The sequence below is a fragment of the Pseudonaja textilis genome, chromosome 14 (assembly GCF_049901715.1).
Source record: "Pseudonaja textilis isolate UNSWEBS1 chromosome 14, rPseTex1.2, whole genome shotgun sequence".
Lineage (NCBI taxonomy): Eukaryota > Metazoa > Chordata > Lepidosauria > Squamata > Elapidae > Pseudonaja > Pseudonaja textilis.
Genome location: NC_142003.1, coordinates 625,612 through 646,933, shown reverse-complemented (window position 1 = coordinate 646,933; position 21,322 = coordinate 625,612). Strand labels below are relative to the sequence as shown.

Genomic DNA, 21,322 nt, shown 5'->3' with positions numbered 1-21,322 from the left:
AGAAACTGGCCTTGCCCACCGTGAAGGGGGTTCCGCTGAGCCGGGTCACCAAGGGCCGCATGTCGTTTGCTCCCCGCTCTGAGAGGAGAAGCCAGGCGGTTCCTTCTTTTCCCCAGCACAGCTAAAGGCTTCCAGGAGCGAGGGGCCTGGGACCACCAGCCCAGCTGAGGGGGCTCCTTCTTCCTTAGCTCTGGGGTCTTCAAACCCGGGGGAACCTGGCTGGGGAAGCTGGGAGTTGAAGTCCAGGCGCCTGAAAGTGGCCACGCTTGAAGACCGCTGCCCGAGGGCAATGCTGGCAAGGAGGAAAGGAGTCTTGGGGGAAATCAGTCAGAGGGAAACTGCCAGGGCTGACGTCACAGGGAACAGCCAGAGCGTCTTAGAATGAGACACGCAGAAGCGGCTTTCTTTTTCCCATCTCTGCCTCCTACATAAAGTGCCCCCCTTCACGGAACCAACTTCCTTTATGCCATCCCTCCCCAAGGAAATGCTTGGAGGAAGCCACCGAAGGAACCAAGCCTCCCCCAAGGGCACCAACCCTGCTCTCTCACCACAGCAGCATGATCGTTCTCCCGTTCTCTTTCTCCCTCTCATCAAATCAAGCAGGGGGTCTGCGATGCGCCCCTATCCTCAACCGCCCTCAGCCGCACCGCGGGTGAAAACCTGACAGCTCACCTTCTTGTGCCTTTCCGCGGAAGCCTTAGGCAGCCGGTTTCCCGTCTTGGGAAAGAGTCCTTGGGGAATGATCCCCTCCCGGAGGAGGGCAAAGAACCCCTTCAAGGACCCCAGAGTGGCCTCCTTTTGCGGACCACTTTCCGCAGGCACAAGATCAAAGGAGACAAAGGGAGATGCCCGAGGAAGGGACGGGTTTGTCTTTCTTCTCCTTTAACCACAAAAAGCTGGCACCCCCCTCCCAAAGAGGCCGAGCAAGGAGGGAGGGAGAATAGGCGGTGGGGAGGGTCCCGGGGAAGGCTCAGGCAGCCTCATCCCATTTCAGGGATCCTGAGGCCGCTCGCCTGTTTATCCCTGGTGGCCCCAGATGGATTCTGGGCAAGGACTGGCTCACACACAGCAGCCAAGAGGGGCTACTAGGCCCCGCAAGGAAATCTCTGCCCGCAACTTGGAGAAGCACCTGCCCGATATGCCTGGGGAGCAGGTTTATGGATCGAGATCTTTCGCTCGCAACTAGTATGGGGACCTCCAAATTCAAAAGCGTTGCATGGGACGCGACTCTGAGCCGTTCAACTGCCAGCCCACTGACACAGCCCCACGTATAAAGAAGCCTTCCCGTTTTGGAGTGGGTGCCGGTCCTGGTGAAGACCAGAGCCTCTTCACCATGGGGCCTTCGAGGTGGCATCGGGTCCTAGTGGGGGCTGAGAGCTGGCATCTGGAGCCCCACCCCCTTAGAGACTGGAGAGCCTAGGAGGTTGGTGTCGCCTTGGCCCTCTCAACAAGAAGATGCCAAGGGAGTGGACCGAGAGGGCAGAGACACGGCCCAGGGGTCAGAAGGTGGGGGACTTGGCCATGAGTGGAGAAGCTCCAGCACAGGCAGCGATAGAACCGCACAACTGCGTCTGCAGCCCCACACAAGTTGCTTCCAGGCCCTCCAGATGTTTGAGAGTCCCCAATCCAAAGGCCATATTGGCTGGGGATGATGCAAGTTGAAAGGCCAAACATCTGGAGCGTGAAAAGCTGTTCTTAGGCAAGAGACTATCTTCCCTGGGACGATGGGCAGAGCCAAATTTTGCTGGGGTGGGGGGAGGTGGATCAGCCCCAAGGACAGATTAAGTGACCCGTGTGGGTCCAGATGAGGCATCTCGGGCGTTTCAGAAACATGTTTATCGGATCCTCCCTTGGATTCCTTTCGGTTTCAATACAGCCACTTTCATACCCTGGAATTCTAATACGTTATAGGCTTCTAGAAAATCGAGAGGTGGGAGGAAAGACGACAATCATACACACACCTCGGGAAATTAATCCCTTAACTGGTAAATTATAGGCCTTTATCTGAAAACAGCCTAGAGACTCTGATTCGTTAGCAGGAATAAGCTGTGATTAACCATGATTGTTTTTTCTCTCTTAAAATACACGTCTGCTTGATGATTAACTGTCAATTAGACAGGCAGGCAAAACAGGGCCCAACATTATCGGAGATTACATCAGAAGCTGCTGCCCTCTGCCAACGGCCAATGCTCCCCAGGAAAGGTGCCAAGTCTCATCTGGGGAGGGGCACCCCGAATTAGAGGCTGCCCTTAGGAGGGGGGGTGAGTCTGGTGGGCCTCAGGAAGGGCTCTTTTGGGGGCACCCAGCCCCTCTCTCTTCTCTCCGAGCAACCGGGGGCAGAAATCCATCGCTTGGAGGCAAACCAAGCATTTCGGGGGGGCGGGGAGGGGGCCTTCTGTCTGCCGGTGGGCATCTGCCGGCCTGGCCTTGCAGGGTGGAGAGACGGAGAACCCAGAAACCCGATGTTCTCCTGGGAAAATGGATAGTTTCCTCTACCAAGGGAAACGCCCTTCAGAAATGGTTGGAGCTTCGGCCGGCGCCATTTGGATATTTGCAGGTATTGTACAAATAGGGTATCTGCTGGATGGGTGCACCTGCAACGAATGAACAGGTCAGGCTGGAAGATTTGCCAGGTCCCGTCCTGAGCCATTCCTGGGAAGGGGAGTCAGGCTCTGTCCAGCACCTGAACATCTGAGCTCTTTGTTTTTTAAACCGGCCTTGCAGAGGCGGGTCTCCCAACCTGCCCGTTCAATCGCAAGAGCCGTTCTGAATGTTGTAAGTTGAGGGTCCTCAAAGCTCTGGGTCCCCAGTGAAAGAGTAAGGAGGAGATCGGGAAAGTATCTGAGCCGATCAGGGCTTGGAGGCCGCAGATCCCTCTTCATTTAAACGAGTGTGGGTCCTCTGTCTTGCCCAAGCCCCCCAGAAGCCATGGCCTCCGGTGCCATTCGCCCCCTCCTGGGACAAAGCTTGAAAAAAGAACAGGAAGTGGGAGAGGCAGGAAGCGTTCTCAGCAATCGAGCACACGGCCAAAGAGCTTCTTCCCTCCTCGCGCGGAAGAGCCAAGCGTTCCGCTTCATCCAAAACAGCCTCACTGCCACAGAGGAAGCCAAGATCCCTTCACCAGCAAAATACTTTGGAAGACCAAAAGGAACAAATGTTCTGGGGACATAAAAAGCAGGGAACATTTTACGTGTCACAAAGGCCACATGGAAAGGAGGAAGCTGGAGATGGTATTTGCGCTGCACGGAGGCCGGTTTGGGTCCAAGAGGAAGCAACGCAGGTCTACGGCTCCATTCAAGGGCGGCTTCGGGGCAAGAAGAGGAACATGCAAGACTTTTGGCCAAGGCAGATCAGGTCCGAGGAACAATGAAGCTCCTGGTTAGATGGAGGCAGCGTTTCCCAGCTGTCCATCAAGTTTGATCTCCGAGTCATAACCTCTTCCTCCCAACATGAAAGCCAGCAAAGCCACCCTGCCTTTTGCCTTGGAGGTGGACACTCTGTATGACCCTCAGCTCCTCTGAAGACGTGCCTGGGCTCGTTCAAGGCTGGTGACGCAGGGGACCCCTTCCGTCCGGCCCTCTCCAGCTGGGCGAAGAAAACCGCAGGGCCATCCAGGCGAGCAACCTCCCCTTAAACGGCAGAGAGCTGCCTTCTTAGCAGCCTCTGGGACTTCAGCAGGGGGAATATCAGACTTTAATCGAGGGTTACACAACCAGGTGCTTTGTACAGAGACAGGCCATAAGGTGCCTGGCTGCTGCTCAGGTGAGAAGAGAGCAAGAAGGTCCACAAGAACCGGGGAGGGGGGCTCAAGGACACCTCCTGAGCTGCCGAGGGCCTGGCCAGAACCCGGCCCTGGGGAGATTTCCCATCTCCAGCCCAGCACCGGAGATCTCGGCACTTCTTAATTAAACCACCTTGACCTAAAATGTTCCTCTGCCCCAACGGCAGCTTCGAGCTCTCAAGCACAAGTGTAGCTTCTCCATCCCTGGGCACCATTTGCCTTTAATCAAAACCTAATTGCGTATAGGAATGTTTTCCTTCAGCTAAATGGGGGGCAGGGGAGGGAGGGGGCCGGGCTTGTTTTAATTAAGAGAGTTGAGCAGGAATGGAACCTCTGCAATCATTCTGGACAAGCTTCTCGTTTCTCTCCCAGTTCCACCAGTCCACCCACAGGGGCCAATCCCAGCCGCCGGTCAACTCAGTCCCTGCCACATTTCTCTTCTCATTGGTCTTCAACATGGTGGCCACAGATGGGGCTGCCCCAGACGGTCAAGCCTGAAGGACCAGGACAAAGCTCTGGGCCAATAGCCCATCAGCGCTTGGATCACGAGGGTCCTGCCACCGATTCTCTCCCCAGACCGCCCTCTTGCCTTCCTCACTGACTATCCTCCAGGCCAAAAACCTTTATCTTTCATCGAGAACCCACGTGGCGCCTAAGAGGTTATCCAGCTCACTTGGCTGTGTGGCCTGTTGTCCCTTTGTTGGTCTCGATAGCCGTTCCTTTGACTTCCCTGCTCCGACTCATCGGGTGGGTTGTTCCATGCAGTTTTGTTATGTAGCGGAGACCGTTTTATTTTTCTTGAATGAGAAACTCTGGACCCTGACAGGAAACTGTTCCTCCCCAACACGAGGCCTTCAGCGGCTCCTCTGCGAAGGCAGGCGAGGCTCTTTGCTCACTGCCAGGTTTTAAGCCGCTTCTCCCAAAGACAAGAAGGAAGCAATCTTGCCTGGGACGGGCATAAAACTAGCCCCCCTGAAACCAAGGAGGCCCCAGGATTGTCCCAGGGGCCCAGAAGTATCTCCCTTCTTGCCTTGAGGAGTTCTACGTAAAGCCAAAACCCGATAGAGACCCCCCACCCCACAGCATGTAGAGACCCTCCCCTCCTTTATTCCCCCAAACTGCTGCCTGCAGGTAGACTGCCACTATACCGGGAACATCCACTTAGTTCTCGAGGCAACTTTGCAGAACTGGTGCAGCAGTTTCTTTCTGAACTCGATACGCCCCACCACGTCCAAGCTGGGTCTTCCTGGCCAGTTTACGAGCCCTTGTCGGAACAGGCAGGGCGGATAAAGGTTCGGGGGAGGGTGGCTGGCAGGCCCAACTCTTGTGGGGTGCAGGCCCCAAAGCCTTCTGACCCCTACTGCCCAGGCCAGGCTGCCTGGCACGCGGCAGGTGGATGCAGTGAGTGGCGGAGATTTAGGTCATGTTTTCAAAATCTATTTTGGGTAAACACATCCTCCTCCTCCTCTCGTCCAACTGGGTGGCTTTCCAGGCGCTCTGCGCATCCCCTCCCAGCACTGCTGAAGACCAAGAGGTGCATTCTGCCTTCCTCTGGCCGCCATGACCGGCCTCCCACCAGGGCAGCTGCTTTGCACACCTGCAGGAAAGGAGAAGCAGCTGCTCCGGGGGCGCTACAGCATTGCCTGGGGGGACACCTGGGGCAGTTGGGGGGGGCGGGAAGGAGCCTACCTCCAAGTCAAGCACTCCGAGGGCAACTGGTCAGGCACTGTGGGAAATAAAGCCCCGGGTCAAAAGGGGTGGGATTCGTTCTCTGGGCTTTTCTTACTGGACGGCACGGGAGAGGGTGAAGGTGGGCACGGAGAAATGGAAGCGGACTGCCAAATTCTGCCCCAGGGAAAAACCTCTCCAGAAAGGGTGGCGTTTTCCTCAAATAAAGAAACAGGCAGATTGTCAAGCCCTCCTCAAATAAATAGCACCAGCCACTCCTTGGAGCTCCCTGGCAGCTCTTAAAACAGGCAACTTTGATCTCCTCTCGGGCTCCTGTCCAACTATCCAACGGCTCCTTTTTATATCAGCCGCAAAAACCTACAACTTTGGCTGTGAGGTGCCTCTGACAGCTGGTAGCCAACAGCCATCCAAAAATCAGTAAACGTTTCCTTGTTTACTCAGGAGGAAGGGCTGAACTCAGGTCGGGAGGAAGGCTGCTCCCCACCCTGGATGGGCCCGGCTTGACCCCAGGAAGGATGGGACGGTCAAGACGCCGATGGAACGTTGGATTCCCGGTCGGTGTGAAAGAAGAGATGCTCCAAGCCACGTCTAGAGGGCCGAGAACTCGGGCGGCTGCCACGGCTTTCTTTTCCTTAGCAAAGGACCACCTCTCACAGGCCCCAGTCGGGCTGCTGGGATGGAAGGAGGCCTAAGCCGCCGGGCGGAGCCCCTTCGCTCAGCAGCTCCTCAGGGTCCCAAGTCAAGTTCCTCCGAACTCCTGGATGTGGGGAGCAGCAAGGAAGAGACTGCAACCAATTGGGGTGGGGGGAGGGGTGTGGATGGGGCCACCTAAGTGATGTCGAATCGATTATATAAGCTGGAATTTTGTAGCTGGATGTCAAAAAAAATAAATAAAAGGAAACCCAGCCGGTGCTTTTATTTATTTGTCTCTACTAAAGCCTCTTAGCTTTCTTTCTTGCTTGGAACAAACCCGGAGAGGAACCCATATTCTCCTCCTCCGCGAAGGGAACCTGCCGCTGGAGCACGAGCCCAGCAATGTGCAACCAGCCTCTTGGCCAAGCGGACGTGACTCCACGTGGGAGAACTCCGCCCTGAGCACTTAGCGCCATGAAACATTCATGGCTCCCTCCTGGGCCCCAGGCCTGGCCAAGCAGGCACTTTCGAGGCTTCAGCTCCTGCCAGCCGCGGAGGAAGCCCCCCTGGGGGGAGGCGGGGGGGCACTGGGTGGCGGGAGGGGAGGCTCAATACGTCCAGCCCACCGACTGGCGGGGCGTCTCCTGGCTAGGTCCCACCCCACGGGAGACCTCGCCCGCTCCTTGCAGAATTCCTGCCCAGGGGGGCTCTCCTGCCGCCTTTCTCCACCTTGGCAGCTTCCGGACAGGTGGGCTTCCCCTCCCAGCATTCCCCAGCCAACAAGGCCGGTGTCCCGGGCGCCTCTCCCCTGCTTTCCACTTTCCCTGGACTGAGTGGCCGTTCCCTTCCCTTCCCAGCCTCACCTCCACACCCCTTCACCCTGCCCAACCCTGGGGAGGGGGCCAAGTCCCCGGCGCCGGGACTCCCGGTGGGAAACCTTGGAGGACCCAGCCGAAGAAGGTTGCGTGAGGGGCCAAAGAGACAGCCAGCCAGGGGACACCCCGGTCTCTAGGAGACCCCTGTGTTGGCCTCATGGCCCACAAAGCCCCCGACTCGCCTTCTCTGATGTGGAGAGAGGCTCTGGCCTAGGGTGGCGTGGGGAGCTCTCCCTGGCGTGATGGGGAGGCGGCCAAACCAGCACCAGGGTTTTGTTGGTGCCCTACACTCAATCCTAAGTCACAGCTTGCCAATCACGGAGCCTCCGTCCCAAAGACAAAGAAGATGCATGAATGAGACTGTCTGGATTCAGACAACCAGCGAGACAGAAAGTGCAGCCCGGAAGTCACACCACCCCCCTGACCACAACGGGCGAAGAGCAGCAAACCCCCATTAATGGTGCCTTGGATGCAGAAACAGGCCATGTTTCTCCAACACAAGCCAGAATCAGGGTCGAGGGGGCACTTCATCCGTGCGGGCCAGCAACCGAGATTTACCCTGCGTTCAAGCCGTAAGTGGTTGGCTTGGCTGCGACACGCTGGGCTTTGTGGACGGGGTCCCTGAGGCTCCGGGGCTGCCCTTCCCCCCTCAGCCCGCTGAAGAGACCCAGCCAACCACGGCTTATACAATAAGCCACAAGTAAGCAAACCCAACTGCGCTGGAGTGCGTTCGAGTTCAGCCTTTGATCCAAACACCCCCCAGAGTCCTTCAGCCGGGCACTTCCCATGCCAGTTGGCAACCGATGTGGGCACAAGCAAAGTCTAAACACGGTCCTGCGCCAATCTTTGCAGTTCTTTCCTCACCCCCCACACAGATGGCAACGATGCCTGGGCTTCCCCCCTCAAGAGAACTGCCCAAAGTCGGGGGGGGGGGGACGAGAGACCCAGATCTGTGTGCCACAACATCAAACAACCATGACGGGCCTCGAGCGCCTGGTCAAGGGTTCTGCTCTCGCCGTTGCTCCAAAATGAAAAGGGGGAAGAGGAAAACTGTTAAACTGTCAGATGCGCTTAAAGCCAGCATGTTCTCAGGCACCCTTCATAGATGACAAAGAGGAGAAAGGAAACGTGTTTGACAGCACCAATATGGACCTCCTTCTGTTGACGCCACACACACAAACAAGATGCCTCCGTTGCGCCCCAAGAGCCCGTTAGCTGGGCCTTTGCACTGAAGCCGAACTGGGGCCAACTGGCTCCGAAGACCAAGCGCCCCTTCTGGTCTCGAGGGAGGGGTTGGTCCCCCACCCTTGGCAGAAGTGCAGTCTGAGTCCCAGGACTTGGGCAGCCCTGGGCCTTTCCTTACGGGGGGATTTAGCACCAAAGGCAAGATCTCCCCAGGAGGCCAAGCTGAACAAGGCACCAGGCTTCCCTTTGGGGGACCCCCAATCCTGAAGCCAGGGGCCCCTTTCCATTGGGGAGCCAAGGCCGGGTCCCCTGGGGTTGGCTGCCCAAAGGGGTGAGGGGCACAGGGGGGCCCCTCGCGGGATGGGGCCCCACAGACCTGCCCGATCCGGGACCTTCACTGAAGGGGAGGGGAGGGCATAAAAGGAAGCGGGGGACAAATAAGGTGAGGCTGCCGCATGAAGCAACGACGGTTGCAGAGCTGCCTTTGGACGGATTCACGGAAGAAGCGACGGCTCCTGGGATCTGCAGGTGGGAAAGGAGCCGGCCCCGACCCTCACCCTCCTGACGGGCCCAGGGGAGCCCTAGGGCTGAGGGATGCGGGGTGCAGCTGCAGCGGGGGTGGGCCGGGGGGGAGGGGCCGGGTGGCTCAGACCAACCATTCAGGCCTTTAGCCTCGACCTCTGAGCCCCCTCGGCCCTGCCTGCCCGGGGGGGTGGGGGGGCAGGCCCCCAGGACACAGAGTTTGCACACAGCACTCGACCAAGCTTTGGTCACCCAGAGTTTCTCGAAGAGGCCGTGAGTGGCCCCATTCACCCCACGGGGAAAGTGGCCTGAGGCGGGTGGACACGGCCCTTCTATGTGGGCTTCACTTTCACCCCGGAAGAATCCGGTCTCCCAAAGGGCCGATGGTCTCTCTGCAACCAGCCACCCTGGACGGAGAAGGCGGCTTGTGCTCCAGAAGCTGCAGGACCCCTGGGATCTCCCCCCCCAATTGGCCTCCCCCATGAGGCACCTGAACGCCTCCCAGGAAGCCCACCCACCCCACCACGCAAAAGCTGCACTCGGGCCGCCCAGCACCGGCTGCACCACCTGCCGGCAGAGGAGGCTTCTTCCTCCGACCACCACTGGAGACCGAGCATCAGAACCAGAAGTGGACCCTGGACGTCGCCCGTGGAATCCCCGTGGGAAGGAGGAAGGGAGGGTCTCCTGCCCCCCTTCCAGGTGGGCTGCCAACCCTTCCACACACTCCACTGGCACCTCAGTTGTGCAATACTTGCAGCACTGACACAGCACTTTGGGGGATGAGCGCACGCACACACACACACACACACACACACACACACGCCCCCTGGATCCACAGGTCTGTTCCAAGAGAAACCTCCCCCGCCCTCAGCCCCCAGCCCCATCCCCGGCACAGAAGCAGCAGCGTCTGGAGTGAGCAGAGCCTGAGAGGCAGAGAGGAGACACTACGCGAGGGGGGGCTTTTCACGCCTAATCTCGCCTTTCTTTGGGGGGGGGTGGAAGAGGCTCAGTGGCTGTTGGGAAACAGGCTGCGCGAGCTGCACTGAGGAAGCATTTCTTGGAAAGCCACACGCGCACTCCGTCACGCAGCCCCCCGCCATCCTCAACTCTTTACATAAGTGGGAGCGAGATGGGCTCCGGAGCCCCCTGGGAGGGACGGGGAGGCAGCGGAGGTTTCGGGGAAGGCGGCGGCGGCAGCAGCAGCAGCACCAGTGGCGGTCCACCCATCGGCCGCCCTGCGGAGGGGCAGCCCTGGAGATGCAGCGGAGGAGGCGGCAGGGGGCTCGCCCGCTCCCAGCTGCCATGCCGCCTCACCCGCCTCCGCCCTCTCCCTGCTGCATTTCAAGGGGTCCGGGGGTCTGGCCTGCTCTGCTCCCCTCTGCTCGGCTGGAGCCAGGAATGCGGGGACCTCGCCCCCCCGTGGGCAAAGAGCGATTCCGAGGCGGCACCACGTGCGAAGGGAAGAGGCTACGCCGGGCAGCTCGGGCATCGTCCCCACCGCCCCAAGGACGCCAAGCCAGCCGGTGGGCACAGCCTCAGCCGAGGGGAGGCTCCAGGAAGAGGAAGAGCTGGAGAGAAGCGGGGGAGGCCGAAGGGCCAGGAGGGGGAAGGAACAAGCCCCCGCCCCGGCCTTAGCCTAAACAACTGCACCCAGGCCAGCGGGTCGGCAGGGACCCCCAGGTGTGCCTGGGCGGCTTCTGGGAAAGCGAAGGAATCTCTCCCCTAACCCGGTGAGCTTCACTGCCGCATCATGTGGCACCGGCCACTAGTGGGACTGAGCAAGAGTCCCCCGTGGCTCTCAGCTGCGCCGGGCCCGAAGGGGTGGACGAGGAGAGAGGCCGACTGGGGACTGACGGGGGAGCCAGCCCGCCCCATCACTGCACTCCCCACAAGCCGCCTGAGCCGACAGCCCCCCAGTCCTGGCTGCCACCTGGGACGGAAGCTCCACCGAGCACCCACAATGCCAAGCAGGGGCCTGGCTCCTCGCTGCTCTCTGACCTTGTAGCAGCGAAACCTCTGCAGGGAAGCGGCCTGGAGCCCGGCCTGGAGCCCGGCTAGCCATCCCGCTGGGCCGGAGCGTTTCCGTGGGCCTCTGACCGGCCAGCCCCTCTTCCAATCGCTCCCAACATCCACAAGCCCCGTCCAAAGTCACCGCCCCAGAAGCTGCCAAGCCAGCCAGGCAACCGCCTGCAACGCCCCGGCCTGGGTTCAAGGCCGCGCCCACGAAGAGCCGCGTGGCCCTCCCAGAGTAACCTCGGGGCTGATTCACACTCCGCCTGCCCATCGGCAACTCTCGGGAAGCAGCCCAGAAGGAGCCCTGGCCTAAGAGACCCTGGGGGTGCAGGAAGGAATTCCTCCCCCTCTCCGACCCCCTTAGCAACTCCAGACTCCACAAAACGGACCCTGAGGTCACCCAGGAAGGACAATGGCCAGGCTGAAAGGGAGGCCCCTTCCTGGGCTGACGTGGCCGCTCCACGTCCTGAGGCTCCAGGCCAGCTCTTGGGTCTCCCTGAGACCTCTCGCCCGGCTGGATCTCCAGAGAAAGGCCTCCACTGGGCCTCCCCAGCCTGGAGCCCAGTTTAAGGAGGTTCACGGTCAGAAGCACAGAACAACAGAGTGGGAAGGCACCCTAGAGGTCTTCTAGTCTAGCCCCCTGCTCAAGGCCACTACCGAGCAAAGCAGCACTCTAGGCGGCGCCGAAAGACAAGCGTTGCCAACAGCCCCTTCAGAGAAGCCAGGATTGCAGCCCCCCAGCCCAGGGGATGAAAGCCCCCTTCCCCACCCCGTGACCCCCTGCCCCCCCCCTTGGCCCCCTACCTTCTCTGCCATGATCATGGAGGAACCTCCGTGGATGCCCAGGATGGGGATCAGAGCCTGGGAGGAGATAAAATCCAGGATCTGGGCCACGGCCTCCTGGCCGCTGTCGTCTCCGAAAACCACCCCGTGGATCTTGGTGCCCGAGATCAAGTCGCAGACGTGGGTGATGATGCTCTTGGGGTCGGTCTGGTTGATCAGGAGGGGCACCACGTTCACGTCAGTGGGGAGCCCCCCGGCCACGTCCCGGCTGCTGAGACCACGGACGTCTCTTTCCGTGACGCTCGGGATCCTCCCCAAAATGACTGCGACGTTCAGGACGGGGGAGCTCCTCTCTGCCCCGTGGACCAGGGCCAGATCCGCCAGAAACGCGTGGAGCACCAGCAGATTCCAGCACACGCCTGCCATCTTGACCAGCACCATGCCCTGCAAAGGGGGCCAGAGTCAAGGCGGGAGCCCCCCTGCTCAGCCCGAGGGGCCGGCAGGACTCCAGACCTCCAGGCCCTCCGAAGGGGCGGGGGCGCCGCATAACGTCCCCCTGCCTCCCCCCTCCCGGCCCCCGCTGGCTTCAGAGCGGAGCCAGCAGCCGGAGCCGCCTCGTGTGTGTCGCATCTGGGCAGGAGCAACGGGGCAAGGCAAGCGGAGCGAAGCGGCCCAGCTTGGAGGGCGGGGGGGGGCTGGGGGGAGGGGCTGAGCCTGGCGGGCAAGGTGCCCCTTTCGGCCTCCCACAGCCACTGAAGGGGAACCGGCGGCGGCAGCTCCTCGGAGGGGCATCCTCTGTCCTCCTGGCCAGGGGGATGGCCGGCTGACCAAGTGGAACCAGCCGCATGTGTGGCACCGGTTCAGGCAGGCTGAGTCCACCGGGCCCTCGCCTGCAGCCCGACCCGCCTGCCCCTTTCCGGTGGCTCCCTGCCTGACCCTCCCAGCCCAGGCTGCTCAGGGGGCAGGGCAGGGAGGGGCCCTGACCTCAGGCCTCTTCCTGGAAGGACCCCCCCATCTCGCCCTGCCTTCTGGAGGGGCTGCTGCTGCTGCTGCTCAGACAGGCCCTCCCCCAGGGGTCAGACCGTTGCCCCCTCCAGCCCAAGGGGGGGGGTCCCTCAGTGTGCCATCTCCCCCCCCCCCACACATCCTCTCAGCTTCAGCAGAGCAGGGCTGCTACAAGAGCCGCTTTCCCAGGCGGAGGGGGGAGCGCTGGGGGAGGGGTCGCTGCAGCCCCTGCCCACTCCCCTCCCCTTTGCAGCCGGCATTTGGATGCAGCCTCAGAGGTCCGATCTGTTGCAGGGCAGATTTTCCATCCCCCCCCACTGCAGTCAGATCAGGCGAGTTTTTGTGGAAAGGAGCAGCAGCTTCGGGGGACACAATTCAGCTTCCCGGAGGCCTGTTAAACTCGCCTCATTCATCCCCGTTTCGCCCGGTGCTCTGAACGGCGCACCAGGCTGCCTGGCCGGGCGACGGGGGGGCAGGGGCCCCCCTCCAAACTGCGGTCGGCCATTCTTGGCTCCCCATCCCGTTGGGGGGCGAAGGCAACGGCGGCCCAGAGCGTCCCCTGGCCCCGCCCGCCCCCTCCCCTCCCGGCCGGCGGGGCTCCGCTGCTTACCGGGGTCGTGAGAAACGGTAGACGAGGCGGCCGCGAAGTTTGGCATTTCGCACGGCTGCTCAGCGGCGCGCGTCAAGGGGGGCTGCCGTCCGTCCTTCCACAGGCGCCGGGGCTGGGGTCGGCGCTCCGCATCGCCTCCGCTGGCGGCGGGGGGGCCTCTCGGTGCAAACGGGGTCTGGGGGCGGTCAGAAGAAGGCCGGCCAGGTGAGCGCCGGAGGAGGAGGAGGAGGAGGAGGAGGAGGGACGCGAGGCCGCTTCGAGGCATTCGGAAGAAACCAACAGCCGCTTAAACAAACACCGCGGCGGCGGCGGCGGCGGCACTTGCAAAAGTTGCCGACACGCCATCGCAGGGACACCGTCCTGGCCGTGGGCCGCCCTCCCGGAGCCCGGCACTACAAAGCCCATCGCCGGCACCGGCCAAGTGCTCCGGCCCCTCCGGAGGGCGGGCGGGCAGGGGCATCCCGGGCTCCCGGGGGCTGCCTCGCCATCTTCTTCGGGACCCGCGCCCGCTGCCTCGGCCGGCCCAGGCCTCCCAGCCCGCCGAGGGACGCCGACCCGGCCAGCCCCGCGCGCGCCCCTCGCCCGCACCGGCTCCGGGCACGTCCTCACCGCGGAGGGCGCCCAGCCGGGCGGGGGCTCTGCGGAGGCGCAGCCAGTCCGCCGACCAGCCAGCCCCCGCCACGCTCCGCCGCTGCTCGCCCGGGAAGGCTCACCCTGCGCGGGGCCGGGGGCGGGCAGCTCGCGGGACCCTCCCCAAATCTCCGCCCTCGCCCGGGAGCCCCGCATCGGCCCGACCAGCAGCCCGCCTGGCTCCTGCGGAGGAGCGGCCACCCCACTCGGGCTCGGAGCCGGGCGGAGAAACGGGAGCCGCGCCGCCGACCCCGGCGCTCCCTGCCAGCCGCCCGCCCGCCCGCCGAGCGCGCCTGGGGCCAGAAGCTCCCGGCCGCGCCGCCGTACTCACCGCAGCGCCGGCCTTCGCCATAATGCCCCGGGGGGCGGCCGCCCCGCATCTCCGAGGCCGTCCGGGCAGCAGGCAGAGGCGCGCCGCCGCCGCCGCCGCCGGCCCTTCCCTCGCCGCGCGGGGCGCCTCGCCTGGCTGGGCTCCTTCGCAGGAGAGGCAGCCCCCGCCGCCGCCGCCGCCGCCGCCCCCTCCTCCGCCTCCCCCGGGTAAGTTGGCGGAGCGCGCGGGCCGAGGGCACCGGCCGGTTGGCCCGCCGGGCGGGAGGGCGGCCGCGCAACCCAGCGCCGCCCCGAAACGAGAGCCAGTCGCCGCCGCCGCCGCCGCCGCCCGGGACCCGGAGGGGAGAGTCTGCCCTGCGGAGCGCGCTCGCTCGGCCGCTGCCTCGCCCGGGACCAGCGGCGGCGCTGCAGTCCGGCGCCGGGCGGAGCTCAGTCGTGCAGCAGCCCAGCCAGCCCGCCCGCCGGCGGGCGGACAGGCGGAGAGGCCCTCCCCCCGCCTGGCACGGAGGGGCGGGGGCGGAGTCGCCGGGGGACGCAGCCAGGGGCCCGAGTGCGGCCCCGCCGCCGCGTCTCCTTGGAGGGCCGAGGACGGCCGGGCGCCGCGGACCTTCCACCCCGGCCGGGCTGCTCTCTGCCAAGGAAGGCCCCCACCCCTCCCCCGGCCCCCGAGAGGGCAGGCGGTGGCGGCTGGGGGTCTTCATCCCCAGGGGGCTGCAGCCATTCGCCCCCTTCCAAAACCAGCCCCCTCCTCAAGGGAAGGGGGGGTTGCCCCCAAAGGGCCACAGTCCATGAATGACAGAAAACCAAGAACCCTGGTTTAAAACTGTTAAGCCTGTGAAGTTGGCAAGAGAAAGAAGGCAGCCAGGTTTGCCCTCGAAGGGCTCAAGTCTGGCTCCAGAGTTCTGCTTGACCCAGAACCTTCATGGGAGTCTTCAGCCCCGGGCTGGCCTGGACCGGCCCCCAACCAACCAGACATCCAGCACAGCCTGAGTCCCGGAGTCCTGGCTTAGCTTGTTGGGCCAACTGGAGTTCCTGAAGCCATTGGGGGGGAGGGGGGAGCCCAGCCTCAAAACTGCAAGAGTCCCCCCTCCAGCTGCCAAAAGGGGGCTTCTCCCCTCCTGCTGAAGGGCCACCGGGGGCCTGGCCGCCGCTTTTGCTGGGTGAGGCCACCTTAAGGAGGCCTCAGCGCTCTGGGCAGCTCCCCTAAGGAGCCCTCGACTGTTTTCGACTTGGCTGGCTGTAGGGCTTAGGATTCTTCCCCCCCCCCAAAAAAAAAATGTTATGGGGGGGAGGGTGAGAAGGGGAAGAGACTAGTAGCATTCCATAATATGAAAGACCCCACACTTCCCATTCAAAACTAACGAAGGCCCAGCAGGAATCCAATCCCTCTGAATGGAAATGAGTGGACTTTGGGGCTTCGGCAGCGCCAGAGCCGTTTCCCAGGGTGAGGCTTACTTGCACCCCAGGGGCGCTGCTGTTGGAGGGAGTCCAGAGAGAAAGACGGGGCGCGTTTGTTTGGGCAGCCGTTTCTCCTCCAGATCCCAGCCCTGCCCTCGCCAGGGAATAAACCCCACCCAGACCATCGGGTTTAGCCCCGCAGAGGGTGCTGTCGAATGGGCGCCAAGGAGACGGCTGGCTTGTGGCTCGGAGGCCCTGCCAGGGAGCCTGGCCTCTGGGAGTGCAGAGCCAGAACCCGGAACCCGTGTCTCCAGAACCTCCCCGTCTTTTGGGGCAGGCCCCCACCGGTTGATGGCCTCGTGTTAGACCATCGAGGCCAGGAACTGGGGACGCAGCAGGGAAGACGAGCGAGTGGAGAGGAGAGGCTGGGTGGCGATGCAAAAACGCCCCGGCTGGGGGAGGCCGGAGGAGTTCAGCAGCCCCAACGGGAGGGAGGGACGCTCCTCACCAGGGCGGAATCGGCGCTGGGCAGGAGAGATGGGAAGGCCGAGGGGGGACCCAGACGTGGCCCGTCCTGAGAAGGCGGCAGCCGATGGATCTTCGGGGGAAACGCCCGAGGCCGTGAAGCAGCAGCAGCAGCAGCTGAGAGAGAGCCCCCTGGGAAGGATGGGTCCTCCGCCTTGGCCCGGGGCCCCCAGGGAGGGCATGGCTCAGCCCGGGCAGGAGGAAGAGGCCGGATGGAGAGGCACCCGAGGGCTTCACCGCCCTCTAGGTCAGAAATGAAGCCCTCTGAGCTGTTGCCAAGAAAACGTCGTGGGCGACAAAGCCCCCGGAACTGGGCCCAGTTCAGTCCCATCCCAGCTTCACTAGAAATTGCTCCAGAAACGCCCTGAGAAGGCCGGAGGTGTGGAGCCAGCCTGCCCCGCCGGCCTCAAAGCGCACCGATAGAGGAGGCCGGTTCCCTTTTAGCCGGGAAGCTTCTACTTTCCACCTTCCGTTATTACGGGCAGGAAAAAACTCCCCCCTCGGCTTTCCTGCTCCCAGACCCGGAGCCTCTTTCTTCGCCTGGCTTTGCCTCTTCTGGAGCAGGCACTTTGGGCGAACAGCTGGCCACACCGAGGTGTGCAGACAACTCCCCGACTGGCAGCCACAACATTTTAACCCCCTGCTGGAGCCGGCGGCTCTCCCGGCAGGCGGCTCTGCATATCCGCGGTGATGGACAAGCGATCCGGCCTCCAGCAAGGCCGGTTTAATGTGCCCTTTTGCAAGGCCACAGCAGGTGCCGTGTTTGACAATTTCACCCAACAGGAAGCCCAGGAAAATACCAGGGAAAGGGGAGGCGGATCACGCGTGGCCAAGCCACGAGCAGCCCCCGCACCAGCCAAGGTGAGGGATTGAGGCTCATGCGGAGGCCGCCTCAGTTTTCCGGAGATGTTCAGATGTTCAGGGAAGACGGAGGCTCTGCCCTCTAGCTCACAACCTCACAAGCAGAGAGGGAAGTGGGAGGGAGGGAAGAGGGAAGGGGGCCCAGAGCACGGTTTCCAGCGGGGCCTGGTGGATGGGCAATCTTCAGTTGCTCATGGCCTAAAGCTGCTTTTTCAGAAGGCAACTGGACTTGCTTGGGTTTCCTTGAAGACGTTTCGCTTCTCACCCAAGAAGCTTCTTCAGTTCTAGACAAGGGAAGAAATGTCAGCAGACCTGAAGAAGCTTCTTGGATGAGAAGCGAAACGTCTTCAAGGAAAACCAAGCAAGTCCAGTTGCCTTCTGAAAAAGCACCTTGGGGACAACCAAGACCAGGATGGCCGAGAATCTCCCTGGACATTTGGACAATCTCCTGACTGGCCAGGGGTCCAGCTAGGATCCTCTAGTGCGCATCTTTTACCAGTCAAGGTTAGAAATGCTTCCATCCCTTGCAACCTCCAGCTTTGCGGTCGCTTCTCATGCGCCAACGGCTACCAACCGGCCTCTTTAAAGCAAGACATCTTGCAGTGATTGGGAGGAGATGGGTTAGCAAGACGTTCAAAGCACCTCCTCAGCAATTTGAGTGAAGCGCTACACCTGTCATTCACGCCAGATCTGTGCGGGGCTTTGTAAATTCCTAATACAATTCAGTGCGACCAGCTCTTGTGGATGTTGTGTTTTTCAGCGACAAGAGAGCACTTTGGCACGGGGTCAATGCCATCACTCTACACAAAGCTTAGTGTAAGTAAAGCCCAAATAATACAGGGCTTTTCTTGGAATAAATATGCACCAATTCAACCATGCGCCACTCATTTGCCTACTTTGGGCCAAGGTTTTGAGAAGTCGGCTAATCACAGATGACTTGTCCACCCGGAGACACGCCTTGAGCTGCATCCGTCACAGAGATCTCACAATCTGTTATGCAATGCATGCGCTCGGTTTGCCATAGAAAATGAGAGGAGGAGGAGGAGGAGGAGGAGGCAGAGACAGTCTCCCTTGATGACGAATTAGAGGGGACAAATCTTACACCTTGGGGACAATTTCTTTCCATTAATTAGCTTACCGCACGAACGACGCCCTTTTCTCTTTTCAGTTGAACTGAGTTTCTCATCTTCTCAGCTGCAAAATGCCCGTCCTGCTCGCTTCCGCCTCCCGCTCTGCGGTGCTTTCCAGCAAGAAGGCCACTTGCCCCAGAATGAGGGGTTCCGTTCTGTGATTTGGGGAGGGCAGGAAAAGACACCCAGTTATAACCTGGAGGTTGGCCTTTGCTGGGAACACAGCAGCAAGGCTGGGCTAAAATGACATCTCCCCCCCACCCCCCGGCTAAAAAATGCAATAAATGGATTCCTTTGTGCTGGGGAGGGATTTTTCCCACAATGACTGGAAAGCAGGTTGCATTATGAAAAGAAGCAAAGACCGCAAGGACACAAACTGTCATTAATGGAACTGCGGGTTAAATTGCACCCCAGTTCTGACATTTAACCTCTGAGCAGGGAGCTGCAGCAAAGCAACCCGAACTCCGAAAGAGCTGAGACGGGCAACGTGGAGGCGTCCGGCATTCCAAGGGACGGAGATGTGGGGGTGGGGGCTGCGTTGCCCTCAATTCCCCCCTTATGCCGTCCACCCTCTGCACTCCAAGCGTGGTGGGCTCCTCTGGAGGAGACGTGTGGCGCCAAGCAGCTTGAATATTTGTGGCAGGGCTCCACCTACAGCCCACCTGAATTAAACCATCTGTGAAGCTATCAGAGATCTGGGTTCCTGCTGCATTGTTGCTTTTTTTAAAGAGAGGCTTAAAGGGACCGTTCCGTTTATCTGCCCCCGGAGAAAAGCTTCACTCCCGCCCACCCACCCACCATGGTGGGTGAATTATTGCACAGAGCAGCTTTTTATATTTGGGGAGTCCTCAGTCACCCCCAGAGGAGAAAATCCCCCACCGCCACTTGACAGATGGAGAGGAGGGACTGCTTGAGCCAAGTTTACCTGACAGAGCCCACCAGGTTCTGCCCACTTCAGGGGGACAGAGACCACCTTGACACAGTTGTACAAGCCAGGCTGGCTGGTAACATTGCCAGATTTTCTGCCAGATTAGAGTTTCTGCTTATGGTGAAAATGCACTTAATAAAATGGAAGTTGGCACCAGTCAGCTTTTGTGGTTAGTGGCTTCTTAGTTCTCCTCTAAAAATACAAGTGCTGATTAAGATAACTCAAGCGGCAGCCTCTGCAAAGGCCCAAGCATGGAGGAGGCCTGTCTGAGTTTAGGCTCCTGGTCTTAAGACGGCTGGACTGGAGTCCCTGGGTGTTTGTTTTACTCCTCCAACCACCCAGACATTGGTGGAAACTGTGCTGTGTGTTTCCTTCCACCCAAGAATGGCAAACACCATACTCTAAGATAATGCCTTCTTTCAAAAAAAAAATTGAATACACGTGTTCCCTGCCTAAGGCAGTTGGTGGGCTGTGGTGGGATCCAGCCCCACAACCGGACATTTTAGTCTTCCTACTTTGAGCACGCTTCCCCTTTCCAGAAATCTTACTGACCTAGTTCTTAAGTCACGCTTAAACCACTGTTTTCGATCGTAGTGTAAGGAATAAACACCCACTTGCAGATTCACCCGTCAAGTTGAATATAAACCTTGATTTTCACAAGCCACCCTGCCTCTCTTGGAGCCCAACAGTCAACTAGAGACCATTTTTAACGTGGGGGGGGGGAACCTGGGGAAGGATCTCTTCCCAATTTAAATGCCCATCTGGCGTTAGGCAGGTTGCGTCTCCTCTGAAGCCAGGAATGATATTATACCCATGAAAAACACCCAACAACCTCAGCTTGCAAATGGCTTTCAATGAATGATGCATTCCCCCTGGTTTCAGGGCGGATCGGAGGGTCCAGACATTTGGCTGGATTCTACATTTCGGGAAAAGGTCTAGCCCCGTTCCCTGGCTTAGAAAGGCAGGAGGCCAGAGACCCTGAACACCAGCTGCTGCGAAAGGCGGCCAGCTACAGCGGCCGGAACACGGGCATCCATTACTCAAAAGAGCCAATGCCCCACAGCGAAGGAAACGGGGACGGTGATCCATCAAAAGCAGGAAGTGACATTTGGGGCTCCTGGAAATCTAATGAATGGCAGCTGTCAGAAAGGTAAGGCCGAGAGGGAAAGGTGGCTTGTTTGTTAAAAGAGGGTCTTGAGCAGGGCAGGAAGGTTCAGGGCACAACCCCCTGGGCAGTAGGCATGAAGTCTGCAGGGGAGACCCGCTTCCCAGATTAAGCCTGAAGGAACGTCCAAAACACAGAGAGAGAGAGAGAGAGAGAGAAATACCTACATAGAAAGGAGGCGGCTTTATCACCTGGTTGCACGTGTATCTATTAATTAAATGGCACCCGTTTCCCTGATAAGGTGACCCTGGGAGGCTTACCAATGGTAAAAAGAAATAGGAAAAAATAAAATTAAGAAGAGCTATTTATGTAAGACTTCAGGGCCAGGGGATAGACGCCACCCAGACTCTTTCACACCTAGGCACACAACATCCCCCCACCCACCTTCAGAGGGTCTCTGTTGCAAGATGTGCTGGCCTCCAGAGAAGGCAGCCACAGCTGGACCGGGGCTTGGCGGCTGGCTCCAGAGGTGGCAGCATCTCCTAAGGAACCCAGTTCATTAGGTGGACCAACATCCGGTTCGTGGGGCAAAGGCGCCCAGCCCTGTCGCAGGCCTCTCGGTCAGGAACCGCCCCGAAATCTCAGCTCGCTTTCACAGGTCACGGTAAACCTGTGGCTACCTTGGCCTGGCTTGCGGGAGATGACCTATTATACAACTTATATAAGGTTTTATTCTTTCTTCAAACGGCCTAAAGTTGCTGTTTTAAAGTCTAGCCACAAGTCGCAGCCATGTTTGCTGGGCCATGACTTGCACCGCTTCTGGCTTGGGACACGTTCCAGGTGCCTCATTGTACAGAAAAACAAGAGACTAGAAGACCTCCAGGGCCCCTTTCCAGATCTATTCTGATCGCTTGATTGAGACCCCCATCCGCGCGGGGTCTTTGCTCTGGCTGGGGCCGGAATCCCGCCCCCCACGGCAGCTCCCGGGCCAGAGCCGCCCGCCTGCCGGCCTCCTTCCCGCGAGGACGGGACCCCGCGAGGTCGTGACCCGGAGGCCGCTCCGGCCAGAGGGGCTCCTTCCCGGGACCCTCGACGGACGCCCAGGCGGGGCTGGCGGAGAAACCCTCCCTCCTTTGCCGCAGGCGCCGCCTTGGAAGGGAAGCCTTTTCCTGGCAAACCGCCTGGGGTCGGGGCGCACGTACCGGCCGCCAACCCGCATCTCCGCCTTCACACGTGCCTCGCTTGCAGGGCGCTGAGGGAACCCGGGTTGAACAAACCACTGCTCGGCGAGCACGGCCAATCGGGACAAAGGTCCGGCC

At 60.6% G+C, this 21,322-nt stretch overlaps 1 protein-coding gene and 1 long non-coding RNA gene across 2 annotated transcripts in view; both read right to left on the bottom strand.

The window, feature by feature from the left end:
• GRIN2A (glutamate ionotropic receptor NMDA type subunit 2A) overlaps positions 1 to 14,378 on the bottom strand; it is a 47,026-nt gene extending 32,648 nt beyond the window's left edge. The window contains exons 1-3 of the mRNA XM_026704646.2: positions 14,058 to 14,378; positions 13,097 to 13,271; positions 11,503 to 11,925 (exon numbers count right to left, since the gene is read on the bottom strand). Coding sequence (XP_026560431.2) covers positions 11,503 to 11,922 — 420 coding nt within the window. The 5' untranslated portion in view covers positions 11,923 to 11,925; positions 13,097 to 13,271; positions 14,058 to 14,378. The remainder of the gene's footprint in view (positions 1 to 11,502; positions 11,926 to 13,096; positions 13,272 to 14,057) is intronic.
• A 5,863-nt stretch (positions 14,379 to 20,241) lies between these two features.
• On the bottom strand, positions 20,242 to 21,308 carry LOC148124662 (uncharacterized). The gene is made up of 3 exons (XR_015739566.1): positions 21,202 to 21,308; positions 20,448 to 20,847; positions 20,242 to 20,310 (listed from the first exon to the last, which is right to left on the bottom strand). It is a non-coding gene; the product is annotated as an uncharacterized LOC148124662 (long non-coding RNA).
• Positions 21,309 to 21,322: the final 14 nt, after the last annotated feature.